We start from the raw sequence: 19,280 nt of genomic DNA, 5'->3' as shown, positions 1-19,280 counted from the left end.
GTCCAAAACCCAGATGCCAAATCCAAGCTGGTGAAATACTTGGCCCCTTTATTTATTTAATTCAATTTGTATCCCGTCCTCCCCAAGGAGCCCAGAGTGGGTACATGACAGTTAGCAAACAAAACACTTAACAATTAACATAAGAAGCGCCATCTCCGGATCAGACCTTCGGTCCATCAAGTCCGGCGATCCGCACACGCGGAGGCCCTGCCAGGTATACACCTGGCTTATTTTATAGCCAACCATATCTTTATATGCCTCTCTCAAGGAGATATGCATCTAGTTTGCTTTTGAAACCTAGGACTGTCGATTCCGCAATAATCTCCCCTGGGAGAGTATTCCAGATGTCAACCACTCTCTGTGTGAAGCAGAACTTCCTGACATTAGTCCTGAACTTGTCCCCCCTTAGCTTCATTTCATGTCCTCTTGTCCGTGTCAAATTGGACAATGTAAATAATCTTCTCTGCTCTATTTTGTCGATTCCTTTCAGTATTTTGAAGGTCTCGATCATATCCCCACGCAGTCTCCTTTTCTCAAGGGAGAACAATCCCAGTGTTTTAAGTCGATCCTCATATTCCAGTTTCTCCATACCCTTCACTAGTTTAGTTGCTCGTCTCTGCACCCTCTCCAGCAGTTTTATATCCTTCTTTAGGTAGGGAGACCAATGTTGGACGCAGTATTCCAAGTGGGGTCTGACCATTGCCCTATAAAGCGGCATTATAACTTTCTCTGATCTACTCGAGATTCCTTTCTTTATCATGCCCAACATTCTATTTGCCTTCTTTGCCGCTGCCGCGCATTGTGCTGACGGCTTCAGGGTCCTATTTATCAGTACACCCAGGTCCCTTTCTTGTTCACTTTTTCCCCAGAGTTGCACCTGACATTCTGTACTCGTATTCCTTATTCTTACTGCCTAAATGCATTACCTTGCATTTCTCCACGTTGAACTTCATCTGCCATTTCTCCGCCCATTTTTCTAACCGACACAAATCGCTCTGGAGTTCCTCACTATCCTCCTGCGATCTGATTGCCCGGCAGAGTTTTGTGTCGTCTGCAAACTTGATGATCTCACTGGATGTTCCGTTTTCCAAGTCATTGATATAAATATTAAAAAGGATCAGCCCAAGTACCGAGCCCTGGGGTACACCACTAGTCACTTTCTCCCAGTCGGAGAACTTCCCATTAATGGCCACTCTCTGCTTCCTGTTATCCAGCCATTTGCCTATCCATCTTTGTATATCTCCCTCTATGCCATGGCTTTGTAGTTTCCTGAGAAGTCTTTCGTGTGGAACTTTGTCGAACGCTTTCTGGAAGTCCAAGTATATTATGTCCACCGGCTTTCCACTATCAATTTGCTCGTTCACGGTCTCAAAGAATTGGAGTAAATTCGTCAAACACGATTTCCCTTTCCTGAATCCATGTTGACTGGGTTTCATCACGTCGTGTGTGTCCAAGTGCTGAACTATGCTATCCTTGATCAGTGATTCAATCATCTTGCCGGGGACAGACCTAAGACTCACAGGTCTATAGTTGCCCGGTTCTCCTCTCAATCCTTTTTTGAAAATTGGCATGACGTTCGCTTTCTTCCAGTCGTCTGGTATCTGACCAGTTCTGATTGACAGGTTTGCAAGTTTTTGCAATAACTCTCCTATTTCAACCTTCAATTCCTTCAAGACTCTCGGGTGAATTTCATCCGGTCCAGGGGATTTGTCACTTTTAAGTTTGTCGATCTGGTAGTATATCTGATCTAAGTTCACTTCAACTGTGGTGAGGCTGTCCTCTATTTCTCCTGTAAACAGTTTCTCTGCTTCAGGTATTGTTGAGGTGTCCTCCTTCGTAAAGACGGACGCAAAGAAGGAATTTAGTTTGTCTGCGATTTGTTTATCTTCCTTGATGTACCCTTTTCTTCCCTTGTCGTCCAGGGGTCCCACTGTCTCTTTTGCAGGTTTTTTCCCTTTCACGTATCTAAAGAAGGGCTTGAAGCTTGAAGTTTTTGGCCTCCCGGGCTATTTTTTCCTCATAGTCCTGTTTTGCATCCCTCACCGCCTTGTGACATTTCTTCTGTTCATCTTTATGTTTGTTCCAGGCTTCGGTTGTCTTCGTGCATTTCCATTTTTTGAAAGAGTCCTTCTTTTCTTTTATGGCTTCCTTCACCTGTATGGTAAGCCATGCCGGTTCTCCTTTGCCTTTAGTTCTCCGATCTTTAGAAATCCTCGGAATGTAGAGATCTTGTGCTTCTGCAATAGTATTTTTCAATAGGCACCATGCCTGATCTACTGTTTCAAGTTTGTCCACCATCTTCTCGAGTCGTTTTGTTACCATAGCTCTCATGCAATCGTATTTACCCTTTTTAAAGTTTAAGGTGGTGGTTAAGGTTTTGGCATGTTTCCCTTTCCCGATGTCCAGTTTAAAGTTGATTACATTGTGATCACTCGTTCCCAGTGGAACCATGACTTCTACTTCTGTTATCGGTCCCGTGAGACCATTTAGAACCAAGTCCAAGGTAGCGTCGCCTCTTGTCGGCTCTTTTACCATTTGCTCCAGGAAGCAATCCCCTAGCACCTCCAGGAACTTGGCCTCCTTGCCGCAGTTGGAGGCTCCTAGTTTCCAGTCTATTCCTGGGAGATTGAAGTCTCAACAAGGAACAGAAGACTAAGGCAATAGGGTACAGTGAGATGTGTCTAATTCAATTGTTCTGGCCTACTAATGATGGTAAGGCTCTGATCTAGAGTAGCCATTGGCCTTCTAAACAAAGGAATACACTTGTTCAGCTGTCGGTAATCCAGGGCAATTTTCCAACTGTTATGCCAAATCCAAGTGTGTATGTATAGAAAATAGTTCCTTAAAATCTTTGAAAATTAAAGTCTTGGAAATAAAGAAACTGATACAAAAAATTCATACCAACTATATAAGAAAAAAATTGTCAGTGTAATGTATATACCGCTACTGGACTTCCAACTGACAGAAGAACGCTGACTGCCACTACAGATTTTAAAGAGATTAGGCGTCTGCTCCCAAGATGGTGAAGAACATTCATGGAATAGAATGTGGCAGGATTAGTGCTCAGGTAAATACCCAGATGACAAACTGGGGCAGCCGAGGACGGAATAGGAAACAAGGCATGCCACAGCTCTATGGGGCCACCCGCCAGCAGCAAAAGTTCAGATTTACTACAATTAACTTGCAGACCCCAAGAGCAACCCAAAGTCCTTGACAATTGCCAGCGCCGCCCCCAGATAGATGGAGATGATCCAAATAAAGTAAAATATCATCCGCAAATAAGCTAATTTTGCATTCCTGGCCCCCCATCCAAATACCCCAAACACCAGGAGCTTGTCGATCTTGATAGCCAAAGGCTCAATAGCCAAGAGAAACATTAAGGGAGAAAGCGGGCAACCCTGGCGGGTGCCTTATTGCAGCTCGAATGCATCCATCAGACTCCCATTGATGAACAATCTGGCACGAGGGTGGGTGTACAGTCCAAGACTGTACACCCAGTCCAAGAAACCCCCCGAGAAACCGAAGCCCTCCAGTACCAAGAACAAATACTCCCAGGAAACACTATCAAACGCCTTTTCCATGTCTAAGCCTGCTACTGCAGATTGACCCCCCTTACCCCTATGCTCATGGAGGGCCCCCATCACTAGCAGCAAATTCATCGAAGCGTAGAAACCGGGGACAAAGCCAACCTGATCCAGGTGGGTCAGACCGGGCAGAAAATGATTAAGACGCCAAGCCAACGTCATGGCCAGAAGTTTGACATCCTGGTTCAACAGAGAAATAGGTCGGAAGGACCCCACCAATTTGGGATCCTTCCCCGGTTTCAGGAGCAGAATATGGGCCAAGTTTTCAGGAAGCTGACCGGGATTGCCTACAACCGCATTACACATCTGACTAAGAGGGCATGCCACCAAGTCCCGCAATATCCGATAATATTCTGGCCCCAAGCCATCCGGTCCCGGCGCCTTAGTCATAGTGAGGGAACCGATCGTGGTAGACATCTCATCCGCTGTGATAGGCACATTCAAAGCCGCTGCCTGAGGCTCAGTCAGTTGAGGCAACCCACGTCTGCATAGAAAGCAGCCATGGCTTCCCTATCCAAAGGTTGATGCCCGTACAAAGACTGATAATATTGAAAAAATTGCAAAGCTATATTATCTCATTGCTGATCGGCACACCAACGGAGGCCAGCATTTCACCGACAGGCTACATCAGGGTGTGACCCAACCGATCAGTCTTTGTGAGAACGTGAAAAACGTTTCAAAAGTCCAGAAAGGGAGCACTCTTGGAGACTGCCGCCTCACTTGTTTCAGGATCCTGAATTCTGTATTTTCCTGAGAGTGCGCTGGGTGGATTATCACCTCACGAATGACACGTCCGACGTGGGGCCCATCACTTTGGTATGCCTCTAAAGCGGTACTTCGAGGGCACATCATCGCCTACCTTGCTAGCCAACGGAGGAAGCGGGAGGGGGAGCTGCTGCAACTGTCTGGGAAACTTCATGCTCTCCGATGGTCCCATATTAACACATTGTCAGATGCGGATTGGGTGGAACTGCGGAGGGTTCGGAGTCAGCTTGAGGAGATCCTCACCAAACGAATGGAATGCTCCCTCTACTTTCAGAGATATCAGCTTTATCGTTGGGGAAGCAAAACAGGGAAACTGATGGCTAACTTGATCCGCCCGCACAAGAAGCACCAGATCATCACCTCTGTTAAGGACTCCCAGGGTGTTCAGCATGAGAGGGAGCGTAAGTGGAATTTTTCCTCTATCTGAAAAAACTTTTTATGTGAAGCACAGTTTTTGCTCAAGTGTTTTAGTGCTCAACTTTGAATGAAGGTTTTACCTGTGAGGTTATCGCTCAACCACCTGTTATATCCACCTTTGTGGTGGTGGGAGGGCCCGTTCTGAGGCTTTTTCCTTCTTTTTGAGTGAACATTGAGCTTGAACATTTCTTCACTATTTCTGCAAAACTGTAACATCATCATACCACAACAGTCTTCAATTGAAAGTGTTTACTTTATATACATTGGTTTTCAATATATCTGCGTTGGTTATTGCTTGTACCTAGCATATATGACACCCGGGGCCCATAATTTTTTGGCACCCCCCCTTCTGTATGAAAAACATGATTTTTAGTAACAAGCCACACAGGAGTACCTAGGAAAAGGCAGCAACTTATATACTGCAGTGAGCAGTACAACAGCAATACACCCATTGTAAAACTAAATAAGCCAAACTAGTATACATCGATCCTACACCATCAATCCTAACAGAAAACCATGTCTTTCAAACACACAGAACACAGAAAACACCTTCGCCTAGTATGGAATGTCATCACAAACCTTTTACAAAACTGTAGTGTGGATATTAGCCACTGTGGTAACAGCTCTGACGCTCATGGAATTCTGAGCATCAGAGCTGCTACCACCACGGCTGGCGCTGAAAAACGCTCCACAGTTTTGTAAAAGGGGGGATAAAATAGAAATACATAGACAAAGTTTAAATTGAACCAGCAAGAAGTTGGACTCTGCATACAATGCAACACCACAGAAACAGTGACACATGTCTCCTAAAGCAATATATAAATAGAAAATTTTTGTTCTATCTTTGTTTTCTCTGGTTTCTGCTTTCCTCATCTTCTTGTTACTCTCTTTCTTCCATCCACTTTCTGCCCCTATATGGCATCTTCTCTCCTTCTATGCCCCTTCCAGAAACTGTATGCCTCCCCCTTCCATCTCTCCTTTCACCCCCATTGGTCTGGCACCTCTTTCGTCTCCTTCCCTTTCCCACACCTCTCTTCTGCAATCCCTTTCTTCCCTCATTTTCCTTTTCAATTTATTTTCTGCATCCATCTAGATTACGTTCTTACTACCCTCTCATCAATTTCCTTTTTTACTGTCTACCTACAGCTCGCCACCTCTTTCCCTCACCCCCTCCAGTATTTCCCTAACTCAATCCTTTTCCCCCCATCATGTGCCCTCCTTTTATTTATCCCCTCCTTCCATCATGTGCCCTATTTCTCTACCCCTTCCATCTAGTACCTTCTCCTCTCTCTGTCCACTTCCATCGTCCGCTCCCCTCTTTCTCTCCTCCCATTTCCTTCCTGCATTTGCTCCCTTATCTCTCCCATCTGCACTTCCATCCAGCATAGGCTCCCCCTCTACCCGCCACACTACCATCCAATGTCTGCCCCTTCTCCCTCCCCCTTCTCTCCACTTCCATCATCTGCCCCTTCTTCCCATTTCCATCATCTGCCCTCTTCTCTCTCCCCTTTCTCGCCACTTCTATCATCTGCCCCCTTCTCTCAATCTCTCCATCCACCACAGGCCCATCTTTCTCCCTTCCTCACCTTTCCGATGTTGGCAACAAGATCTGCAACCCCCCCTCCCCCCTGCGATGACACTTAAGATCGGCAATGGGCCTCCTTCTACCCCTGGCATCAACAGAACTTCAGATCAGCAACGCGGTGCTCAGTCAAAAGCGGAAACAGGAAGCTGAGTCAGAGGGAAGCTTTTGACGTGAGCACTAGAGAATGACACGGGGAAAAAAATCTGTCCCCATCACTGCCCCGTCACCGCAGCATCCATACAAGCCTCAGTACTGCAATATTTCGTTTATTCCTTCCTTATAAATCAAAGTTCTGGCTGCTGAACTGGAGAAAGAGATGTTCAGCTGGCAGGGCTTTGTTTACAAATTTTTATCAACACAACTAATATACTACTTTATCCTGAAGAAAAAAAAAAAAGAAAAAGAAAAAGAATTTTTTTTCTACCTTTGTTGTCTGGTTTCTGCTTTCCTCATCTTCTCATTCAATTCCTTCCATCCACTGTCTCTCTTCTCTCTGCGTCTTCCATTTGCTCTGTTACTGTGCCTCTCCCTAGCTCCCCCCTTCCAAATTGGTCTGGCACCCATCTTCTTCCCTCCTCTCCCCCCCCATAGTCTGGCATCTCTGTCTTCTTCCCTTCCAGCATCTTCTCCCCACTCTGTCATCCCCATTTCCCTTCAGCGTCTTCTCCCCACTCTCTCTTCCCCATTTCCCTTCAGCGTCCTTCTCCCCCTCTGTCTTCCCCATGTCCTTTCAGCGTTCTTCTCCCCCCCTGTCTTCCCTATGTCCTTTCAGCGTCCTTCTCCCCCCCCCCTGTTTTCCCCATGTCCTTTCAGCGTCCTTCTCCCCCCTCTGTTTTCCCCATGTCCTTTCAGCGTCCTTCTCCCCCCCCTCTATTTTCCCCATGTCCTTTCAGCGTCCTTCTCCCCCCCTCTGTTTTCCCCATGTCCTTTCAGCGTCCTTCTCTCCCCCTCTGTCTTCCCCATGTCCTTTCAGCGTCCTTCTCCCCACCTCTGTCTTCCCCATGTCCTTTCAGTGTCCTTCTCCCCCCCCTCTGTCTTCCCCATGTCCTTTCAGCGTCCTTCTCCCTCCCTCTGTCTTCCCCATGTCTTTCAGCGTCCTTCTCCCCCCTTTGTTTTACCCATTTCCCTTCAGTGTCTTTTCCTCTCCTCCCTACCTTTCCTCCCTTTCTCCCTCCCTGCCCCTTACCTTCGTGGTGCTTTCACCCCCCCTCTTACCTTCGTGGTGCTTTCACCCCCCCCCCAAACAGGCCCAGTCCGACAAACCTCCCTGCCCTGTGGCCGGCGATGTCTAAACTGCCTTCTTACGGTAGTCGAGCGTTGTAGTTGCATATGGCTGCCATAAAGGTCGTTTCTGATGCAACTTCTGGTTGTGTCAGAGATGACCTTTACGGCAGCAATATGCAATTACAACGCATCAGCCGTTAAGAAGGCAATTTAGACATCACTGGCCAAAGGGCAGGAAGGTTTGTCGGACCGGGCCTGTTGGGGGGGGGGGGGGTGAAAGCGCTACGAAGGTAAGGGGCAGGGAGGGAGAAAGGGAGCTGATTGAACTTGGCGGCAACAGTAAGGAAGGGTCTTGATGCAACAGAAATGGCAGCGTCCTGGGGCAACAGAGCCAAGCGCCGCTTGGAAGTCCGAGCACCATCCCGATAGTAGATGGGGGGGTTGAAGCCAAGCACCCCTGGGCCGGGCCATGGAAAGGGTAAATGTTGGAACAGTATCCAAAAACGCCCCGGGGCAGATTTCAGAGAGAAGATGTTAGGCAGGCAATTTGGCCATAAAAGCGCGTGCCTCTTCCACCGTGGTGAAAAGCACCGACCTTCCATCGTGCCAGACAGAGAGCTTCGCCGAAAAAACCAGAGCAAACTGGATACCCTTGTTGTGAAGTGTGGCAGAAGGGCAACATCAGCTTCCTCTGAGCCGCCACCCATACCGAGAAGTCGTTGAACAGGAGCACTCACGAGCCCTCATATTCCAGCACTCCTGCTCCTCCGCAGGCCTTAAGGACAGCTTCCTTCTCTCGCCAGCTGATAAAACGGGCTATTGCAGTGTGGGGGTTGGTTTCCAGCCTGCTCTCTGCTACCAATGTGGTGGACTCTCTCACACTTGAAGCGGGGGCCAGTATCAGCCAGGCCAAGTTTTTCAGGCAACCAGGAGCTAAAGATGGAGTAGAGCTCGGAATCTTTAACCATTTTGGGTAAACAGACCAGCCGCAAATTATTTCTCTGGCTCCGATTTTTGTATTCGTCAAGGCGATTTTCCATGTCTGCACTCTGTTTTTTCAAATCTGCACCAGGGTCTCCAACGCGACGCACATGTCCTCTTGGTTGGAAACGCGCTGCTCAACCTCCGTGATTCTGCAGCTGTGAGAATCAAATTTCTCATTGACCTCCTCCACTGCCAACTGCAGCTTGTTGAGGCGGTCAGCCAGCACAGCCGAGACGGAGCGAGTTATTTCCTGGATCCAGTCCCCCGCAGGTATAGTAAAGGAAGCAGGTTCCGCCGCCATTTTGGGGGAAGGGGACTGGAGTTTCTCTCGGGCCGGTCGCGCAGCCTTAATGGGCATACCTGTCGCTACTCAGTGCTAGCCACTGCTCGGGAGGTAAAGGAGGGAGGTCAAGAAGGGAAACTAGCCGGATAAATAGCCAATAATGCAAGGATAGGAGCGGAGCCCTTCTCTCCTGCATCCTGTTAGGCAAGCTGCATCACGTCCCCCCCCCCCCCCCCCCCGAGATGGCATTATTCCATCAATCAGGGGTAGAAAAATCCCAGAAGCTATGTTGACAAATTTTCATGCCTACCAGCCACACAATGTTCAGCACAATGTGCAGCCCAGCCCATGCTCTGGAAAGCAAAACCTGGATCCTGAAACAGCACCACAGAAAGCACAAAAGTAGACTGCAGTACTAAGAATTCCATCAGAAGCAGTAGAGGCAGAAATCAGAGCGGGCTTCAGTGCAGGAAGATGGGAAGAGAATACAGTGAAAGGTAAAAAGTAGAGAGCTTGCATGTAAACAGAGGGCAGAAAAGAAAGGAAAACTGAGAAGGGCAAGATTAGGAGAGGGAAGTAGACAAAAAGAAAACATGAAAAAAGCTCTCAGTTATCCTCCAATAACCCCCAAAAAAGCAAAATAAAATATACAAAAAAGGCCCTCTTTTACTAAGCCACGATAGAGGTTTCTATCCCGGCCTGGGGCGCTAAATGCTCCGATGCCACTCCAACATTCATAGGAATTCTATGAGTGCCGGAGCAGTGTCAGAACATTTAGTAAAGGGGGGGCTCCTAAAATTGTTGTCTGGCACCTATTTTTTTCTAAATATACTTTCACCCCTGCAACTAATTTTCTTATGTAGGAATGCTTTATAGAAGATAATACTGGACCTGAATATGATTGCTAACCTTGCACATTTGCAATTCTGATTCAATACTAAATGATGGAGCATCAAACCTCTATGATAAATATTGCAGTTGAGACCTGGGCTGGCCAATGTTGGAAACAGGATACTGGGCTTGATGGACCTTTGGTCTGTCCCAGTATGGCAATTCTTATGTCCTTATGGCAACAGAATATCCACAAGATAGAATTTTTTTTCATAGGAATGCATAACAAAATATCACTACCTCTGCAGCACATGCATAACACAAAAAATACAGAACAAAAAGATTGTAAATTAGCAAAGTGGAAATGAGAAACCACAAGAAGTCACATGCAACACACTTCCTTTTATATTGTGCAAGATATAAATATATCACGGATGCACATTCTCAAAGCTAGCATTTTCTAATCACTAATTTAAATGCAACTTTTTTCCCCATCTTTGTTGTCTGGGTATTTTTTAATCCCTTGTTCACGGGCTTCTCTCCCTTCCCAAGTCCCTAAACTCCTTAAGTCCTTACTACCCCCAAGTTAAATGTGAGAACCCATACTTTCCTCCCCCAGTTCCTCTTTTCCATCCTCAAGTTTCCACAGAAATTCTCTCATCAGTTTACAGTACAGACATAAAACAATTGCTGAGACATTATATATATCAAGGGAAGGTGGTGGGTGTATAATCCATGAAAAGTTGATGCAGAAACTGTCAGCCAAGTGGGTGCCCAAATGTTTGAATGCTGATGAGAAACGACTTTAAGTGGATGATCTTAAGGTGGCCAAACAGGTTGAAAAGATGATGGTGAAAGCTAGAAGGATGCTAGGTTGCATAGGAAGAGGTATGGCCAGTAGGAAAAAGGAGGTATTGATGCCCCTGTATAAGACTTTGGTGAAATCTCATTTAGAATATTGTGTACAATTCTGGAGGCCACACATTCAAAAAGATATAAAAAGGATGGAGTTGGTTCAGAGGAAGGCTACTAAAATGGTATATGGTCTACATCAGTGTTCTTCAACCTTTTTACACTTATGGACCGGCGGAAATAAAATAATTATTTCATGGACCGGCAAACTAATAAGACTGAAATTTTTTAAAACCCCATTGCCGCCCCATCCCCGCAAGCTCTGTCCCGTTAACCATCTGATCCCATCCGCATAAGCCTCAAATAGTTATGATTTTATATTGAACATATTTTATTAAAGTATAAAAAGAAACAATATTCTGTACAATTGTCATTTTATAAATAATACAGGGCAAGGATCAACAAAACCCCCGTCTCCCCTCCCCTTCACATATATCCCCTCTACTATCAAGAAAACTGAATAAGCCAAATTATTACAGAATGCTACACAAATATCATGCTAACAGAATACCACAGTCACACATGGCAGGAATGGTGTTAGGGGAACTAGGGCAACTGCCTCCTGGTCAGAGAGAGCCCTAAGCCAGCTGGAAGCTAAAGACGCACTGCCTGGGCTTTGCACTCCCCAGTTATGTCTAACATCAGCTCTAGCAGGATACATATTTAAAATCTGATATATTCTAATCAAAAGATAGAAATAAAATTATTTTTTTCTACCTTTTGTCGTCTCTGGTTTCTGCTTTCATCGTCTTTTCACTCTCTTCTATCCAGCGTCTGCCCTCTGTCTCTTCAATCCAGTATCTGCCTCTTCCATTCACTGTCTGCCCTCTACCCCTCCCCCTTCCATATGGTATCTGTGTTCTTTCTTTGCCCCTCTCTCCTACACCAGATCTAGCATCTTTGTCCCTCTTTCCTTATTTTTCATCTGATCCCCCTTCCCAGCATCAATCTCTTTCTACTTTGTCATTCCTCTGTCTCTTCCCTTTCCCTCATCTGATCTCTCCATTCCATTCTGACTCCTTCCCCTCCTCTAATCTCCCTGCCAGCTGTTTCCTTCCAATGTTCCTCCTCCCCTGTCCAGCAGTACCTTCTCCCTTTCTTCCTCCCCTTATCCAACAGTAATTCTCATCCCTTCCCCTTCTCCCCTGTCAGCAGTAGCCCCTTCCCCTCCCTTGTCCAGGAGTACCCCTTCTCCCTTTCCTCCTCCTCTTATCTAACAGTAACTCTCGTCCCTTCCCTTCCCCTTCTCCCCTGTCAGCAGTAGCCCCTTCCCCTCCCTTGTCCAGGAGTACCCCTTCTCCCTTTCCTCCTCCTCTTATCCAACAGTAACTCTCGTCCCTTCCCTTTCCCTTCTCCCCTGTCAGCAGTAGCCCTTTCCCCTCCCTTGTCCAGGAGCACCCCTACTCCCTTCCCTCCTTTCCTCTCCAGCAAATGTTTCCTCTATGTAGGCTAGCGGCAGCTCTGTGTGCTTTTAACTTCGGCACACAGCTGCCCCTAAGCAGTATTTTAGCCACAGTTTCATGAGGCAGCCTCGGGGCCTTTGGTAGGCCGGCCCGCTTCGATAATGCGATGTGGGCCGGCCTACCAAAGGCCCCGAGGCTGCCTCATGAAACCGCAGCTAAAATACTGCTTAGGGGCAGCTGTGTGCCGAAGTTAAAAGCACACAGAGCTGCCCCTGCTTGTCTGGGGGTGCGGAGACATACGCGGCAGGAGGAGGTGGAAGGCAGGAGTATCGGCATAGCGACGGCAACAGGAAGTTGCACTTCAGCCGACGCCAGCACTTTTTGCTGCGGCTGGGGATCCGAATCCTTTGCGGACCGGCAACATTTTTTTGCGGACCGTCACCAGTCCACAGACCGGCGGTTGAAGAACTGTGGTCTACATCATAAGGCGTATGGGAACAGACTTCCGTTTAAATACCTACATAATGTAAATGCACGAGTCAAGTCTGTTTCATTTGAAAGGAAACTGCAATGAGAGGGAATAGGATGAAGATAACAGGTGAAAGGCTCCGGAGTAATCTAAGGAAATACAGTCAAACCTCGGTTTACGAGTAACCCGGTTTGCGAGTGTTTTGCAAGACAAGCAAAACACTCAGCAAACTTTTGACTCGCAAACCGAGCATTGACTCGATTTGCGAGCCCCCACTCGACCCGACCGCGGGAACCAACAGTATTGCTCCCCCCGAGGCCACCGGCCCTGCTCCCTCCCTTCACGATCGTCTCCTCCCCATCTACCGACTGGCCCTGTCCTTACCCGTGTGCCACCGGAGTTAGAAAGGGCCTGCCGCCAGTCTGCTGCTGAGCCTTGAGCATCTGCGCATGCTCAAGGCCTTCTGGATATCATCCTCACCGAGATTCTCATGAGACTCGAGATCTCATGAGAATCTCGGAGAGGGGGGGGGGAAGAGGCGATAGCAGCACCGGTGGCCTCGGGTGGAGCATGGGAGTCAGGGTGCGTCCGGCAGGAGTGAGCCAGCACCTGAGAGTCCCAGCAGAGGGGGTAGTGGCATCCAGGGGGGGGGGGCAGCATCCAAGAGTGGCAGAGCCAACAGTGTCCAGTCAGGCTCTGTGGTGGCGGCGGTTTGCTTAGCCAGCACCACCCGCAGTGAGAGGCAACAGCAGCAGAGGAGGAGAATTGGAGGAGCCACATGGATGGGTCTGTGGCAGAGGCAGCGGTAGAGGCATCCCTAATGGTAATCAAGTTTTTGGGGATGTGGAACGAATTGTTCAAGTTTACACTAACTCTTATGGGAAAAGTTGCTTTGATATACGAGTGTTTTGGTTTAAGATCATGCTTCTGGAACGAATTATGCTTGTAAACCAAGGTACCACTGTACTTTTTTACAGAAAGGGTGGTAGATGCATGGAACAGTCTCCCAGAAGAGGTGGTGGAAAGAGAGACTGTCTGAATTCAAAAGGGCCTGGGATAGGCACGATCGCACCACATTGATCCTGAGACAAAACAGTCCATACAATGGGCACTCAGGTTCTCCAAGGCCAAGGAAATTCAAGACCCAAAAGTCAGCAGGAATGGTCATGGCCACAGTGTTTTGGGATTAGGAAGGTGTTGTAATGATTGACTATCTACCAAGGGGCCAAATAGTTAATGCATACTACTACTGTAATTTGCTATGCTGATCAGTTGCATAGTGAGGGTGAGTGTCATCCGGGGGATGGTGGTGCCTCCCCCACCATTCCTTCCCGATCCCCTTCCCTTCCCCTGTACCTCTTTAATTTTCCTGCCAAAAGCAGCATCACAAACTTGTTACCTATGTCGTGTCTGCTCTCCCTCACCTCCTAGGCGCAGGACCCAGAAAAAGCCGACACCAATGCAGGCAGCAAGTTTGTGATGCTGCTCGTGCCGGGAAGGGGTGCGTGCACACGGCAGGGGGGTCCGGAAGGATTGGGGGGGGCGGAGAGGATCAGTGCCGGCACCCCCACCAAGAGGACATCAGGGGTGGACCAACCCCTTACTACACCACTGGTTCTGATTAAAGGAGGCTTTAAAAGAAAAAAAAAAAAAAAGAAAAAGAGGGACCATATATACTCGAATATAAGTTGAGACCCCCCATTTTCCCCAAAAAAGGAGGAAAAATGGTTGAACCGAATATAAGTCGGACGGCTTAATATTCAAGTGTCCTGCCCTGTCACGGTCTGCACCCAGCCCCTTTTTTTCTTTCCTTATCTCCCTTGTCAGGCTCTGCATCCAACCTACCCCCCTCCCCCAGTGCCCTGTCCTCGTACCTCCTCTGCCGATCCCTGGTGGTCCAAAGGGTGCAGTGAGCAGGAGCAAGTTTTCTGCCCTCCTGCCCCGCTGCTAACCTAGTCGGTGGTGGCTGCTGCAAGATCGGGTTTCTTTAGCTGCTGAGCAGCACCGGGCAGGAGCACGCTTTGGCACTCCTGTACGGCGCTGAGCGGCTTCTTGACTGGCTCCCACGAATTCTCTTAAAAGAATGAGATCCATCCTAGACCACCTATAAATTTCTCACTTTCTTTCAAATTAATAATCTCCTCTCTCCAAAAATGTACAGATCATCCAAATTGCTCTATGATCAGCTAATTGGCTTTGATATTATATAAATAAAACTTGCATCGTATACTGTACTATAGATTCATCACCAAATCAGAACTTCACTAATACATCAAATTGTTTCTCCTTAACACTAATCACCAATTGAATGTTCTCAACCTATAGAACTATTATTATATGGTGCTACTATTATCCTGGCTGTTCCACTGGAAGTCCAATTGCAATGGAACCTACTGATTTAATATTGTGGGTTAACAACAATTTTTTTTTCCAAACCTAAGATAATCTTTCTGAAAAGTCTTAGTTCAAGAGGAAGATTTCCATATGCTAGCCACCAAAGCAATAAATAATTTCTAACAGGATGAAGAATGTATGTGAGAAGATGCCATTGGAAAACTCAATTTATTGAACTGGCAATCGATTCGCTCTAAACCAGCGGTCTCAAAAACACGGCCCGTGGGCCACATGTACGCAGTCTGGACACGATCAACAACATTTCTCTTCCCCTTTCCTTTTGGAGCAGCAGCGTGTGTGGCCGGCTCGTTCCGTTCAAAGCCGCGGGTTGGCGGCTCCTCGCGCTATCCACTCCTGCATCGGAAGCCTCTCCGACGTCACAACATCAGAGAGGCTTCAGACGCAGGCGCGGATCTCGCAAGGAGCCGCCACCCGTGGCTTTGAACGGAACGAGCCGGCCAGACACGCTGCTGCTCCACAAGGAAGAGAACGGAAGGGGAGGGGAAAGAAATGCTTCTGCTACATAGGAAAGGGGAATCCTAGGGAAATGCTGCTGCTGCTGTACAGGGAAAGGGAGAGGGAGGGAAAGGGGAAGAGAAATGCCTCTCCTGCACAGGAAAGGGGGAAGGGAAATGCTGCTTCTGTTGCTGCTGCACCCAATTGGGGAAAGAGAGGGAAGGAAGGAGAAGGGAGAGGAGAGGAACAAGAGAAGAAGCCAGGATCATGGGAGGGAGGGAAGGAAAGGAGATATCAGACAATGGAGGGGGAGGGAGAAATGCCAGGGCATGGGGGAAGGGAAGGAGTCAGATGCCAGACCAGGGGAAAGGAAGGAAGGAAGGAGGGAGAGGAAGGAAGGAAGGAGGGAGGGAGAGAAAGGAAGGAAAGAGATGCCAGACCATGGAAATAGGACGGAAGAAGAGAGAGATAGGAAGGGAAGTTAAGACATGGAAATGTAGATTTTGAAAAGAAAGCAGAAAAATTGAACATTAAGTTAATGCCAGAGATGGATGCAATATACACCAAAAAAACCTGGCCTTGTGAATAATAAACCAGTGAAGGGTGATTGAAACAAAATTATACGAAAGCTCAGAGATTTGAAACTCTGAAGGGAAGGTTTTGAGGCCTCCCTTAGGGAAAGAGTTTACCTTCCAGTCATAGTCCTCTTATGAAAAATGTTTAATCACTCCTCCAAAGGTGTTATATGAAAAACCACTTCAAAATACTTCAAAGAATGTCCAAATAAGGTACTGGTTTAAAACTTGCAATTGTCACTGCACTTATGGCAAGTTCTAACAGGTTTACTTAACTTATAAGCAGGTTTAGGGGGGGTCCCAACGCGGTCCCGTTTCGATACCCTGCTTCAGGGGACCCGATTGCTGATTCTCTAAACAGGTTCCATTACTTTCATGCTGGTAAAAATTTACTGTGGTGACATGCAGCTGAAGAAAACTGCTGCTGGAACAAAGTGCCTTCCAAATTTTGAAACCGCCGCCCTTTTTCATAAGAGGACTATGACTGGAAGGTAAACTCTTTCCCTAAGGGAGGCCTCAAAACCTTCCCTTCAGAGTTTCAAATCTCTGAGCTTTCTTATAATTTTGTTTCAATCACCCTTCACTGGTTTATTATTCACAAGGCCAGGTTTTTTTGGTGTATATTAATAGCTTTTTCTGGCTTTGAGTCTATAAATTTCATATCCCTGAAAGTATTTCAGCAAATTAGAGATGGATGCAAGGCAGAAAGTGAAGACGGAGAGAAAAACAGTCAAAGGACAAGAAGGCCCTGGAAACATAGTTGAAAGCACAGAAAAATAAAGTCACCAGACAACAAAGGTAGGGAAAATGATTTTATTTTCAATATAGTGATTGAAATGTGCCAGTTTTGAGAAAGAAAACATATTAAACTTTAAATGTGAGGGCTGCAGAAAAAATAGAGTTCTTGGAGGGCCGCAGAAAAAATAGTTAATGTCTTATTAAAGAAATGACAATTTTGCATGAGGTAAAACTCTTTATAGTTTATATATCTTTCCTTTTAACTGTTAAAGGAAAGTTTTATAAACTATAAAGAGTTTTACCTCATGCAAAATTGTCATTTCTTTAATAAGACATTAACTATTTTTTCTGCGGCCCTCCAAGTACCTACAAATCCAAAATGTGGCCCCGCAAAGGGTTTGAGTTTGAGACCACTGCTCTAAACCTAAATCTCAGTAGTAATAGAGAAGATAAAATAAATTTAGACTCATCCCATTAACAGTATTAACGTGGGAAAGCAGAGTAGCACACTCTTAGTAAATCTACCCCTAATTCTGCCAACAAATAGATTTAAGAAAAATCATTTACAAAGAAAAGGTGATACTGCTAAGTAACTATTCATCCCTGCAACATCAGGTGGACGAGAGAAAACGAAAATTTAGCTGAACTAGATCCCCCTGGCATTCACGTGTTTCACCAACAGCCATTGCTTCCGAATGCCTCCAGTCACTGTTCCTAAAGGCCACAAAAAAGTGTCGAAGCTGCAGAGAAACCTCAACCCAAGTCTGCGGCTAGTGCGAAGGGAGATGACACACTTCCTCCATACCTCCGGGGAAAGAGACCGCAACGACACTCACCTATTCTCCCTGGCGGAATCCATCCAGCTCCCGTCTCTCTTTTCCTCTCGGTCTCAGGCCCCGGAGTGTCTCTGGCTTGTCAGTCTGACCACGCCCTCTCCCGTCTTTTCCCGGGCGGGAGGTCAGGTTCTCTCACTCTCTTTCTCTCTTCCGGCAGGTGTCCGGAGTCTCTCCCAGGCCCCCTCCCCCGCCTCTCCCGATGAGGTGCTCCTGGGGGCTTTTCACTCAGGGACTTCCTCGGCTTCTCTTGAGCATTTCTGTCTCCTTCTCGATCCTCGCTCGGCCCCAGGTCACACTTCCCTTGACTACTTGAAGGGAGAGTTAGTCTCCGGCTACTTCTCACCGCCTACGCTCGGCTTTTTCATCACGCCTACACACCTCTTCCCCCCCCCTCCCGAATTCCGCCCGCTCTGGTTTATTCTTCCATTGTGCAAACTGTGTAAATGGTTCTTATGTCTGAGGCCCCTCGACCTTTGGAAACTATGGTTAGGGTTATTTTCTGCAGAACAGATTTTCTCAGAACAGAAAAATATTGTGGTGTTCAGAAATATAATAAGTGTATAGCCCTGAGTAGAGAACAACACGGTGAACAAACACCGCGGGTTATCCGCAACAACGGAAACGCTAATGATTGCTCGCTACCGCCAGTGCCAGAACAGTAAAGCTCCGTGTCCCCGTCGATCAGGTTAGCAGCGGGGGCTGGAAACTCGCTCCTGCCTACTGTCCACCGATATCCCCCTGGCTCCCCTCCGAAATTCAAATAATCCCAACGGCTCCTCCTCTTCCTCTCCACTCCTCCCCCCTGGAGTGCAACATTGGAAGAAGGGAAGCGCCGAAATCGGCAGCTTCAGGAAAGGCCTGTCCGCCCTAAGCTGGGTTTCCCCTGCGATCAGCTCAGCCGACGCAAATCTCCCCCCCCCCCCCTTATCAGCAGGAGGGATGCCCAGTACCTCCTGCCTCACAACACCCCTTCTGACACCATCCACATCTGAAATCAGCTGGAGGGATGTCCACTTCCTCCTGCCTGAACGACACACCTCTCCACCTCAACGGATCAACAGAAGGAAGGATGCCCTCTCTCTACTCCCTCCTGCCTCACAACACCCCTCTGATGCCATCCACACCTGAAATCGGCAAGAGGGATGCCCAGTCCCTCCTGCGTGAACGACCATGAGCCACAAGAAACCTCTCCCCCTACTTTGATTGGAGTCTGGATTTGAATGAAGACCGTCAAGAAGAGTGATGCCTTCTCTCTCACCTGCAGGTCCGCCTCTTTAAAATAGCTCCCTGGAAAGCACTGGGAGGGGCCTAAGGACCTGACTGGCCTAGGTGCTATGGAGGGGTTAGAGAGAAGGGGAGAAAGAGAGAAGCACCCATGAGGAAGAGGGAGAGACTGAGAAGCACCTATGGAGGAGGGCTTGGAAAGAGAGAGAGAAGCATAATGGGAGGAGGGTTACAGAAAGGGAGAGAGAGAAGCAATCGTGGGGAGGAGATTGAAGAGAAAGAGAAGCACTAAAACGGTACAGGATGGGAAGAGGGACTAATGGATGAAAGGTGGGGCTGGGGTGAGGGCATGAACCTATAGAAGTGGAGTGAAGGAGGAGTTGGGGTGTGGCCACCTGTCCTCTTTTTTCACTTCACAAACATGGTAACCCTAGCTGCACAGGTTTGGAGTTTGGTGCAAGACAATAGGTGATAATTGGAATCAGAAGAGTGAACTTGTGACCTCTATACATTTGAAAGAAAGCTTCCTGCGCCTGGGTCTCCATGGGAACTGGGGGGGGGAGGGGCGTACAGACTTGATAGCACCTCTGGAAATTGTCA

The 19,280-nt window shown here is 47.5% G+C and overlaps 1 protein-coding gene across 6 annotated transcripts in view; it reads right to left on the bottom strand.

Moving 5' to 3' along the window:
• ICOSLG (inducible T cell costimulator ligand) overlaps positions 1-18,693 on the bottom strand; it is a 148,427-nt gene extending 129,734 nt beyond the window's left edge. For 2 of the 6 annotated variants that reach the window (XM_033941536.1, XM_033941535.1), the window contains exon 1: positions 17,457-17,835. Coding sequence is in view for 4 of the 6 variants with exons in the window: in XM_033941535.1 (XP_033797426.1) it covers positions 17,457-17,479 (23 nt within the window). In the remaining 2 variants the exon portion in view is untranslated. The other 4 variants (XM_033941537.1, XM_033941540.1, XM_033941539.1 and 1 more) reach the window with 4 other exon arrangements.
• Positions 18,694-19,280: the final 587 nt, after the last annotated feature.

The sequence above is a fragment of the Geotrypetes seraphini genome, chromosome 4, assembly GCF_902459505.1.
Source record: "Geotrypetes seraphini chromosome 4, aGeoSer1.1, whole genome shotgun sequence".
In the NCBI taxonomy this organism is placed as follows: Eukaryota; Metazoa; Chordata; class Amphibia; order Gymnophiona; family Dermophiidae; genus Geotrypetes; species Geotrypetes seraphini.
This window is presented reverse-complemented; position numbering and strand designations above follow the sequence as displayed.